This window comes from Aulostomus chinensis, chromosome 5 (genome assembly GCF_037954235.1).
Source record: "Aulostomus chinensis isolate RoL2024-O1b breed Wild chromosome 5, RoL_Achi_v1.0, whole genome shotgun sequence".
Classification (NCBI taxonomy): domain Eukaryota; kingdom Metazoa; phylum Chordata; class Actinopteri; order Syngnathiformes; family Aulostomidae; genus Aulostomus; species Aulostomus chinensis.
Genome location: NC_141324.1, coordinates 9,294,231 through 9,306,552, shown reverse-complemented (window position 1 = coordinate 9,306,552; position 12,322 = coordinate 9,294,231). Strand labels below are relative to the sequence as shown.

The following is a 12,322-nucleotide window of genomic DNA, read 5'->3' as shown; positions in this document are numbered from 1 at the left end:
TTGCTGCAATCCATTACACTGCATTTATTATACATCATATGGCCAGCGACATGCTATGCCTGCCTGAACAGCCACTCTCCCCAGTTGGAGGCAGGGAAGCTTCCCACAATCCATCAGACACAACTCAATGGCGGTGGCAGTGAACCCAACCCACACACCGACACATGCAAACAGGAGGCTGTAACAGCTCTCTGTCCCTCTGTCACGCTAAAGAGTTCCAAAACATGATGTATGGCTGCAGCCACGTCGATCAGCGCCTGTGGTCACACGTGTAACAGACTGAACATGCAGTATACTGCACAGAAATACCACGCAAACGACACGCCATCACAAAGCAGCACCCAGCGGCTTAGTGACTGGGTGTCCCTGGCTAGACTTTGGTATGATTGGATCATTCAAAACATCCTGGTGAGAAATCAAGATCAATCTGTCCAGCAACCGCTGTGGATGGAGCTTAAAGAAACAGCCTTGACTGTCTGACAAGAGGGTTGTTGTCCATCCTCGCCAGAGCCACACAAGAAGGACAACAGCCCTCTCTGAGGACCGCCTGGCTCGCTCTGCCCGGTAACTGGTGGCGGACGGGCAGGCTAGCACACCTCTATCAAAAGTCATTTAACAGCTCAGGTTCAGGATCTTGCTTTGTCCAGCAGCATCGTCCTCACGCCCTCCCACCAAGTCAGCTATGATGAGTAGCAGCGGCTGCTCCTCTCGTCGGCAACAAACCTTTGGCCAAAGTTAAAATGAGGCTTTTTAGGTGCTGCGTGAAATCACTGCGCCCAGGGGGTTTGTCAAGAAAGTAGTTCCAATTATGTGACTGATTCTAGAATTACAAAACATAAAAAAGGTTAGTGGATGATTTATGGCAGAAGTATGCTAACACTTCCCATACACTACAATTCATTGTGCTAAGCTAACAAGCAGTCAGCTGGTTTCTGAGGGTCTCAGCTCCCCAGAGCAGCGGAGGGGATCTTTCTTCTTGTCTGATTCTGGGGACAATGTTGCAGGTTCCTACAAATACCGTATTTTCCGCACTGTAAGGCGCATCGGATTATAAGGCGCACCTTCAATGAACAGCCTATTTTCTGTTTTCATATACAGGGCGCACCGCATCATAAGGCGCATAGAATAGAAACTACTGTAGTGGCTGGGGTTGCGTTATGCATCCACTAGATGGAGCTGCGCTAAAGGGAATGTCAACAAAACAGTCAGATAAGCCAGTCAGCCAGACTTTATTAATAGAATACAAACCAACGTTCTGACAACTCCGTTCACTCCCAAAACAAGTTGGTGCATTCACAATAGGGTACCATACGTACCGGTAGCTCTTACTGGTATTTGTGCCGCCTTCGTTGAAAACAATGTACTTCCAACTCCATTTGTCACTCTGTTACAAGGCTCGTGTTTGTCCGCTGTTACTTCTGCGACGCCCCCTGACTACGGTAGCCATAATTAACCAATATTGATCCATATATAAGGCGCATTGTCGGTTTTTGAGAAAAGTAAAGGCTTTTAGGTGAGTCTTATAGTGCGGAAAATACGGTACAAACATCTCTTTTCCCGACATGGAGCTCCTCTGACTGCTCCTGTCTTGCCTGCAACAGATTAAAGCGCTCGCGTATGCAGGGAAGTAACTCATCATCTACTCATACCAACGTTTATTGTTCACAGGCAATGACTTCTAATGACTTTGATTGTTTCCTGACTTTTCCTCCTGCACCTCCAGCGGTTCACATTAGTGAAATGTCTGAACCACTCCTAGATGGACTGCCATTAAACTTGTTTCCAACATTCACGCGTCCCAATTAACCATAAAAGCCTCAGCGATCCCTTCAACTAATCATGCAGCCAACACATTCTCAGCATGCTTGGTCACGCTGCTGCGACGCTGTAGGTTCCCCTCAGGCGCCCGGTTTGAACTTGCATGTTCACTTCAAAGTAGGAGGCTGTAGAAAACACCTGCAGCCTCCAAAATAAAAGAAAGGAATCTTCAAAAGTAATAATGTTTTATTCTAAAATACAAGGCCAATTAAGTTTAGTGACAAAAACACAAGCTTGGGTTTGGGAAACCTTGTGAACTGGAATCTTTTCTAAGCAGCTGAACAAGTGAGCCACCTTTTCTCTTCTAATATCACTTTATTCTTTAAGAAACCATGATTGCAACAGGAAGAAGCCGTGGCACCCAGACGGCTGTGCCTGTACTCATTAAACCTGTATTCATGGTATGTGACTGATGACGTCACTCTTTGGAGCTCAATCTATCAGCGCCGCCAGCCTTTTGGACTGAATCACCTGCAGAACAACAGAAATCACCATGAAGAACGTGAGGAGTCAAAAGTTATCATTCCATCATTTTTATTAACTTCCTGGACAAGTTACAGAATATTTGCACATACGTCTCGTAAGTTCCACTGTCCAAAATGGAGGACAGTGCTACTCGCCAATGCTGCAGCAAAGCAACAACGACTCACTGCCGACAGAGAGTCAATGTGCGAGGGACCCCTCCCTCGAGGAGACACTCAGCCCGTATTTTGTCATCTCATTCTTCCAGTCACCACCTAAAGCTGGTGAACATTGTCTCCTTGGAACGTCTCTGAACTGGTAAATGGAGGCGTCACCGTCCGGCTCGTTCTGTTCCTCTGACAATAGGAGCAGATGCTGTAGGCGTCAGAGGAAGAATTCTATCTCGCGTTGCATGCATTATTTTATCCTGTTCTGTAAAGCCCTTTGTAACTTTGTTTTGAAAATGCTATACAAGTAAAGTTTATTATTATTATTATTGTTATTATCAGAGCAGCGTGACCCAGAAGTGTGGCCACCATATTTACAGCGGTCCAACTTCTCCAAAGCGCTTCCTCTTTTAGCTCCTATCCAGCAGACTGGAATGCTGTTCCACAGTCTGACGATCAATCAACGCGATCGGCAGTGGGAACACGGATCCTCAGGTTACCTTTCCATCTAAAGATCTGCTGCGCTCCTTTGCTGAAACAGCTTCAGCAAATATTCGTTATTGATGTTTGACTTTTTTTCTTGTGAATCATCAAACGTGCATCTACGTTCTGTTCATCGGTGACTGGAACAGAAATGAAGCTAAAGTTTGAGCAGAGTTTCCTCTGGAGAGTTTACAGCTGCAGCTTTCAGTCCTGCTGTTCACGACGTTCCTAAACACACCGACTCATCGTGACGGACTTCAGCAGCCTCTCTGATCTTGTGATGACATCACCAGATAAAAAACAAGCATCGATAGAACATACAGTAAATAAAGAAGGACCTCTGCCCCACGCCGACGTGTTGGAGGTTTAAATCATCGATGAAGCCTAGCGTGCGAATGTTCTTGGTGCACTGAGGAGACGCGCCTGCTGCTGGAGCTGTTTACCACAGATGAGAATCAAATGTTTGTTCACCTCTTATAATCTGCAACAATGCTTCTACGTTTTAGCTTTCAACTTCTTCAACTCTCAAGTGACCTGTGAAGGTGACGCTGCTGCTGTGAAATGATCAGATGTTACCACGGCAACCAGATGATGCTGAATCTTAAAATGTCTGTCTGATGTCACAGTAGATTTGTGGACTAACACACCTGTCAGTCATTACTATGGCAGTCACTGATTGATAGCTGGGAGTCAGGTGACAAATATGCTGGCCAGGGTGAGGCGTGTGAACCCACATTCACAATGTGACGATCAGTTCGTCCACGTTTGTGTCTGACAGCTTTTATTTCAAGCTCAACTTCAGTAATAATGTTATATTTTTACTACAAACAAGGTGATGAATCTAAGAAGTGCACTCTGTAGTCCATTAATGGAACATTGTAGTTTCATGAGGCAGACACACGCCACAAACACGGTTGTGACTTCACGGCGTTAGTCAGCAACAGTGCAGTCAGATTCTCTCGGCACCACCACAGTCATTTTCTCCTCTCTCCTCCAATCCACTTTCACTTGACCCCGTGACCTTTTCCGTCAGGGTCGGGGGATGGTGGGGAGGACTGGGAGATGGGAGGGTCTATTCAAATCCACTGCTGTGGCTCTGCAAACCCACCCGTTCATCTGACGTTCTAAATCGGAGCGCCGTGAAGACGAGCCGCACAAGCACACCTTGATGTGGAGCAAAGTTTTGAGAGGAACCTGGGGGCACATCTTGTCTCCGCTGAGGTTTACGGTTCCATTTGAGGGTCAAAGTTAGCAAACTTGAATGAATACATAATTTGATTACATAGGGAGGAAGCAGCCCATGCCATCTCTATTCCTGACTGGTGATCATGAGGGTACTCACCTCCATACTGGTGAGGTTACAGCGGTGAGTCCCAGCAAACCAGCCGCTGTTGGAGCACTGGTCAATGTCCACATCCTGCAGGTTCACGTCCACACGGACGACACCCCTGCCACCGAGACAGAAGGGAGAGAGGATGTGAGGACGAGGGAGGAGGAAGGCCAAGACAAAGGAAGACGGAATAATGAAGGACAATAAGGTTGTGGGGGTGAGACAAGGCAGAGAGGCAGAGAGAGGGGAAAGGTGAAAAAGTCACGCGGGGTTAATCAAATCAGTTTGAAGGGAAGAAGCATGGAAGAAGAAAATTAAAAAGTAGAAGGAGAGGGATTCTCGAGGGAGGAATGGTCAAGGGTGGAATAGTCTGGGAGAGGAGGAGGCTCAGAGAGCGGTGAATGAAATAGAAAATAAATTAGGAGTGAAGGAGGCAGCAAAGACAGTGAGGGAGGGAGATAAAGAATTAAATGACGCCAGGCTGAAATTTTGAGAAAAAAAAATGTACAAAACAAATTCATGCTGCATCTTAAAGATGCTCTGATGGCTGCCACCTTTATCAAGTTATAGGAAACCCTGCCTGCTGCCTGCTTACAGTCTCAATAAAACAAGGAAAACAGTAATTATTTCCCTGTTTTACAGTTTTCCGCCTTTCCTGTCATCCTTTACTCGAGGTGTCTCCTGTCTCTGTGTTTCGATGCTGTTGAGGCTGATCCGCTCCTGGAGAGTTTCACAAGCAGCAGGTTTGAGTTTCCTCCTGACAGAGGCTGATCCCAGCAGCCATTTCTCTCTCTTGCTAAGCTAACTATATCTTCTTATATCCTGGCTGCAGCGTCACCAGACCTGACTGTACGCATCACTCCTTATGATGGCGCTAGCATCGTGAGCACAGCCTGCTAAGTATCACATGTTAGCAAGTCAAGCATGCTAGTTCACATTAGACTTTAGCAGAAAGCACCAGTGAGTCTTCAGCGTCTCAGCGCTGCTAGCATGGCTGGATAAACATCACCGACGCCATGTTTGTAGTCTCACTGCTCACAGTGACCTGGAGCTCCCATCCGTGACGCCATGTTTGTAGCAACTAAAACAGTGTTCATCAGAACAACTTGGCAAAGAGGCTTCAGGACACCTGATTACTTTGGATGAACAAAATGGAGGCAAGTTATGATCCAATTATGTATTTTTTTCCAATTGAAAGTTGGTCTCCATTCGTTTTGATTGCTTGGGAGATTTTGTAACACCTGTGAAACTCCAGCAGTTTTTCATGGACTACAAAATCCGACTGAGTCTGATTCGTCAATATGCCTTAGGAAGGATCCAATATGGCCGACCTGACCCAGAGGTATTCAGAGGAGATCATGACTGAATTCTCATTGTTTCATTGGTTGTTGTAGCCACTGGGTGTTTTCCTGCCACAGTCTGGAGATCAGTATCTGTGCAGCATTGAGGCATAAACAACAGGAAAGAAACGCTGATCAGGGATGTGACTTCTTCACCGTGTCAGAGGAAACCTGGGCCTGATGCAGCTTCAGCTGCTGCTGCACAGACAGCCGTTTCCTCCACATTGCTGCCCATACATACATCCTTTGTGATTTGGCAATTAAATACCTAACGCCAACCTGGGCGCGACACTGAACCTGCCTCGGAACCAAGTCTGACCCCCACAGCTCACTGGTGCTGCATCGGAGGAGGAGGAGGTGGCGCCTCACTCTCCAAAAATGCCACCATGTTCTCCACACACACACACACACACACACACACACACACACACACACACACACACACACACACACACACACACACACACACACACACACACAGATGGACATGCGAGACAATCACAGGAACACTCTCTCTCCTTTTAGTCTTTTGTGGATGAGCCTGATTCCCGTTGTCTCCATCTGCCTGCTGGGAAGTGGAACAAACAACCATGAAGGGAAGCGTTGACCGCCACTCCTCAGGTACAGCAGCGAGACATGCCCATTATCGTGTGTGTGTGTGCGTGTGTGAGTGTGTGTGTGTGTGTGTGTGTGTGTGTGTGTGTGTTACAGTCTCCTCTGATTCTCCATCTCGTGATTCTGATTCAAAGATAAACCAACATTTCCATTTGGTTCAGAAACTATCGATGTTGAAATCGTGAATTTATGAGAGCAATGAGAAGAAGGAGGTGGAAGGAAGTCCACTGTCTACAGTGGTTCATGCTGCTGTGTCCAACACGTTGCTATTTTTAGAAATATCATCGCACGACTGACATGAGTGGAAGAAGCAGCAGAAAACATTTAAATGACACTTTACATTAGGAAGTACAGAGTCAGGAGGAAGCAACTCATCTTTCTGAGGCCACTCCACTCAGACTTGACCTCAGACTTCTGTCTCAATGCCAAACGTCCCAATCACTTGTCACATATGTCAATCATTCTGATATTTATACAAAAACGATGGCGCTTGAGCTCGAACAATCAGTGGAGTAATAACAAACTGATACATTTAATTATGCTGTAAGATGCCAAACCTCCCTCATCATGGCAGCTTCTAAGATACGCAAGTGACATTTGCAGAAAGTACAGACTCAAACAGTACCCTTAAACCAGTAACCAGTACCCTGAAACCAGTAACCTTAAACCAGTAACCAGTAACCTTAAACCAGTAACCAGTACCCTTAAACCAGTAACCTTCAACCAGTAACCAGTACCCTTACACCAGTAACCAGTACCCTTCAACCAGTAACCAGTAACCTTAAACCAGTACCCTTAAACCAGTAACCTTCAACCAGTAACCAGTACCCTTCAACCAGTAACCAGTACCCTTAAACCAGTAACCAGTACCCTTCAACCAGTAACCAGTACCCTTCCACAGATTGTCGTTGTAATGAAATGTGTCATGACACTGGATTTATTTAGAAAAGAATTCAGATCTGCTGATATCCATTCAACTCATTTGTGTGTGCATCAGTTTCAGTATCAGAATAAAAACAAATTCATGTGATATTGAAGTTTAAACTCACTGGAAAGGAAACGCATGTGAATGAAGTGGTGAATTTCTGTTTCTGGAACATCTGGAGTTCATCACTTCATCACCATGAACAACACATGAGCAGAGGTGAAGAGAGCGGGTATGAATACTTCATTAATAAATACCAGCCAGTATTTTTCACTACTGGTGGCTGGGTAAATGAAATCCATATCCTTTCTAAATGTTTCATGAAAACTAAGATTAAATGTTCCAGTAGGAATCAGTGATTACGTCATCACATCGTCGCTATCGGCAGATATCGTCACCAGTGAAATAAATCAGTATCGGCTGAATGGACGGTATTTACATTGAACCAGTTATTTTTAAGTTTGTCCTCCTTTGTTCGTCACCACTGGTGAGGAAATGACCATAAAGAGGAATGATGGGCTTTTCTGAATATTTTTAGACAGTAAAGGAAACGTTACTTTTCAGTCTGTGAAAAGGAAGTGACGACAACCTCGTCATCAGATCAAATCACCATCATGTGGCTGTGGATCATCCCTGGACTCTGCTATCATGAGGTCATCTTTGGGATGTTGCGCGGCATAAAAATCTTCTCAAAAAGCCCGGGCTGGTAAGTGACGGTGCTCGCGCCCGCCGGGCCGGGCCGCCGTCACCCCGGTGTCCCGAGAGCAGCTGAGGGAGGCTGCCCTCTGCTGCTGTCCGCAGGGTGGACGCTCGCCAGCTGAAGGCCCGACTCACGCGAGACACACCACTGCCACTTACTGAGGAACGCTCATTTCTGACTGTCCATCCTTGTTGTTGTGCGTGCGTGTGTGTGTGTGTGGGGGGGGGGGGGGGGGCAGAAGGAGGAGCAGCCTTTTGTTAACAGCTCTTCTTTAATATATTAAACTGCGTCGGGTTGTGTGCTTCAGCCGCGGTTGACGTGAATGTTAAGTGAATTCCGAGGCTCCTCTTATTGCAGTTGGACCTCATTGTTTATCCGAGGTTTCATTGATTTTTCTACGCTCTTGGATACGAGTCTGAAGGCAGAGAGCCTCGGGGGTTTTAGTGCCTCTCACTGCTCCACACACATGCAGAGCGCTGATTCGACTGTAGGCTGCAGGAGCGACACGCAGCTGTGCTGACAGGACGGCATGTTAACTGAGAGGAGTCTACCTGGTGGGTGACGCTCCTCCGCCATCTGCTCCTGCTGTCAAAGCTGCTGCATCAAACGCGACTGTTCAAGCTTCTAAAGTGAACTTCCTGGCTGCAACTTCTCCCAACAGCAAATCACTCCCCCACCTCCGCCTCGCACTCCCTCCTCTCACCTGAACTCTGGTGCTGAGTTCCTCTTCAGCCCATAGAAGCCGGCAGACAAGGTGAGCAGCCAGTAGGGCACGAACGCCCCGTGTTCACACTCCAGGTACGGCGCCGACCACTTGATCTGGTTTTTGTCTAGAAGGAAAATTCCAGTCTTGGTGCCAGATGCGTCTGGGGCCCTCCTGTGCGCGTGTGGTCTCCTCCCGTCCCTAAACTCCTGAAACCAGTCGGACTCCGGGCTCCTGCTCTTCAGGTGGCGGTGCGCAGAGGTGGAGAGGTCCTGTAGCACCACCTCCTTCTCGGTCCTCGTTGCCTGGAGAAAGACCTGCGGGCCCTGGGTCTGCGCGTCCACGTGGAAGGTCACCACAGCCCTGTGGATTTTGGGGTCCCCCTCAAGGATGCTCTGAACCAGCGCGTGATACCAGTGGATGTCCCTCTGGATGCTCTGCTCCCGGGACCTGTTGGTCTGCAGGATCATGTTCAGGAAGTTGGTGGCGTGCGCTACCGTGTCCAGGATGCCGTGGAGGGAGTAGTGGGAGGCGACGTGGAGGCCGCCTCGCAGGCTGCTCAGCTCGTACCTCCGCGAGCAGTTGACCTGCCTGAGCGCCGAGGAGTCGCCGCTGTGCAGGAACGCGGTCACCACCCTGGGGAGGTCCTCCTCGATTTTGTGCGCCACCACCGTGCGCTCGGTGGTCGGTGGCGAGTAAAAAGTCGGGTGGTGGGGCGGCTCCCGGTTGACGTTCTGCGTGCTTAAGATGAGCGGGTTCCTCTCGTCCCTGTCACTGTCCGACCACTCCACATAGCCGTAGTTGGAGCCCAGGACGAGCCCCGCGTGCAGGAGCAGCGGGACGACCAGGAGAGCCATGAGGCACCGAGAAGAAACCGTGGACCCTGGGCGAAGAAAGGTGAGCATCCCGGAGGCTCGCGCTCTCCTCCGCTGCCTCACCGGATCTCTCTCAGAGGAGGGAACCGCGCGTGCTGGAGCTGAAAGAAGCTTCTCGCTCCCCGCATCATGTGTACGCGCCACGTTAAACACTCACTTTCTTGGTCGTCACTCTACTAACTCACATGATTTCCATCAATCCGCCATCCATTCATCCCCGCGCCGACATCAGTCCTCCTCCTCCTGCTCTTCCTCGGAGAAATCCATGAGAGCTGCGGGCTGACGAGCGAGGGAGCAAATTGTTCTCCAAGTTCCGTCCCTCCCCGAAAAAATCCCAATAGGCCACCTGAAGTGTCGCCCGCTGCTGCGTGTGGTTGCTTCTCACTGCCAGTCTGTCGGAGGTGGGCGGAGCGTGTGCGACCGACGGGAGCTGTCCGGTGCTGAGAGTAGCCCCGGAAGGAAGAGGAAGAGAGGAGGCAGCCAGGTGGTGCTGAAGATGAAGGATGAGGATGTGGGATGATGATGAAGGATGAGGGATGAAGATGAGGATGTGGGATGAAGGGTGAAGGGTGAAGGATGTCGGATAAAGGATGAGCATAATGATGGAGATGAGGAGGGGGATGAAGATGAAGGATGAGCATGATGATTGAGGAGGTGATGAGGATGATGATGAAGGATGAGCATGATGATTGAGGAGGTGATGAGGATGATGATGAAGGATGAGCATGATGATTGAGGAGGTGATGAGGATGTTGATGAAGGATGAGCATGATGATTGAGGAGGTGATGAGGATGATGATGAAGGATGAGCATGATGATTGAGGAGGTGATGAGGATGATGATGAAGGATGAGCATGATGATTGAGGAGGTGATGAGGATGTTGATGAAGGATGAGCATGATGATTGAGGAGGTGATGAGGATGATGATGAAGGATGAGGATGAAGGAGCAGCCTGCCAATCAGGCTCCAGAATATGAAGAGACCAAAACCACACAGGTGTGTTCTCTAGACTGGATCAGCGGTGGTCCAGTATGGATCAGGTCGTTAGGTTAGGGTTGATGTCTGTATCAGTGGCTGCTGATATCTGACACATCTGCACCCGTTGGTGCCAACTCAGGTTCCACATTTCATTTAGCAACATGTAAATGTTGGTGTGTGTGGTGCAGGTCCCTGTCGCCGTGTACGCTGTCATGGCTCAGAGACGCAGACGGGCGGCAGGAAGCACAGGCAGAGGGATTCAGCCAGACATGGACCTTGATATTGTACCCAAATAAGAGACTCTCCTCGTGTGTTCAGGTTCTGACTGCGCCGCCTGCTCTCTCAGAAGCTCTTCAGTGGTTGAGCCCCACAAACACCATGATGGTGCCCGCCTGCTGAGCCCAGGTACCAAGGCGTCTGTGAGGCGGGTCATGTCGCCGGGTGCCACGTTCCTTCTTGCTGAGTTGACAGAGACAACATGTATGTTCGTTTGCAGTAGAGAGGGAGCCTGATGGTTGTCTGACAGCTAGTTAGGTATCAATATCCACGCCGGGGGGGGGGGGGGGGGGGCTACATCGGTGTGGTTCCTGGACTCCCACATGCCCCTGGTGTGAGAGGCCAGCTAGAGAACAAAGAAGAAGAAAGAACAAAAAATGAATATGATGATCCAGAATGAGCGCTTGATCTACTTGGTGTTTCCCAACAGTTTCTGTCTCCAACTTGTAGTCCAGTACATGCAGGACCACAAGTCCCATGATTCTGGGTCAGAGTGGCTCTGCTGATTCAAACAGGTGTTCTGCACCGAGTCAAATCAACCAAATACTCACTTTCTCCCTGCTCATGCAGATTGAATGATTTTTGTTCCGATTTGAGCAGAAATGAGGCCCAGTGTTGGAGTTTTACCACCCTGAGTGGAAGTGAAGGCTCCTGGGAGGCCGCCGGGGTGACCGCTGCACAGGCGCGTGCGTTTGCCACGAGGAAGACCAGCTTTGTTAGGTGGCCGATGCTTTGTCAGCTGCTTGCATGTGAAAAGGTTGTCAGATTTAGTTTGAGCTGCAGTAGAGAACAAGACCTGGTTCTGGCCTCACACTTACGCCAGACTTCATGGACGTTCCTCTGTGGTTTTCTTTCAACGATCGTCTTTCCTTTTCAACCCAGCCAGAGTGGAACGTCCACAGGTGGCTTTCCTGCATCTTTTCAACTTCAGCTTTTTACTTGGGAACCATGAAGTAGAACTGTAACTGTGTACCTGCCACATGTTTGTACTGCAGTTGGATAACTCCCTCAAGGCGTCCCTGACGTCCTGTGTTCCGGTGAGATCATGGCGACCTTTGACCATCACAACCTCCTCGGTTCATTCAAGAGCAGAATGACGGACGGACGGACGACACAGAAACACAAAGCCTCCAACTTCAGACCTGGAGGACAGGCAGTCACAGGCGACCACACTCTTCTGACCACACAGCCTTTGACTCACATGACAGCTCACACGTCATTGAATATGACAGCACATGAATGCAGCCATCGACAGGAACAGGCTGCTTTGTACTGTTGGACGAGTGCTATTGATTATTCTTCTGCTATTGATTATTCTTCTGTTATTGATTATTCTTCTGCTATTGATTAGACCCACAAGTCCTTCTGCTATTGATTAGAGTGCCGTGGCAGGACCATAGCTGTTGTTCTGGGTGAACTCATCTGTCCACGTCTTCCTTGACACCCTTCAGGAGTCAACCTCAGACAGTAACTCGGTGTTGTAGAGTGCAGCTCGCCAGGGTGGCTCTGGGCCGTTGCCATAGCAGTAGAAGGTGGCGACTGTGAGATCGTGCTGGCCACTGCAGCCAGTAATGAAGACAGTAACCTGTGTGGACGTGCAGCATCTGCGTCACCTACCGAGCTCTAACACGCTTACGCTCACACTGGTT

The 12,322-nt window shown here is 48.9% G+C and overlaps 1 protein-coding gene across 1 annotated transcript in view; it reads right to left on the bottom strand.

The window, feature by feature from the left end:
- Window positions 1-9,798, bottom strand: part of gpr158b (G protein-coupled receptor 158b) — an 80,435-nt gene extending 70,637 nt beyond the window's left edge. Inside the window, exons 1-2 of the mRNA XM_086203000.1 lie at window positions 8,544-9,798; window positions 4,273-4,378 (exon numbers count right to left, since the gene is read on the bottom strand). Of these exons, the coding sequence (XP_086059126.1) occupies window positions 4,273-4,378; window positions 8,544-9,448 (1,011 nt within the window). The 5' untranslated portion in view covers window positions 9,449-9,798. The remainder of the gene's footprint in view (window positions 1-4,272; window positions 4,379-8,543) is intronic.
- Window positions 9,799-12,322: the final 2,524 nt, after the last annotated feature.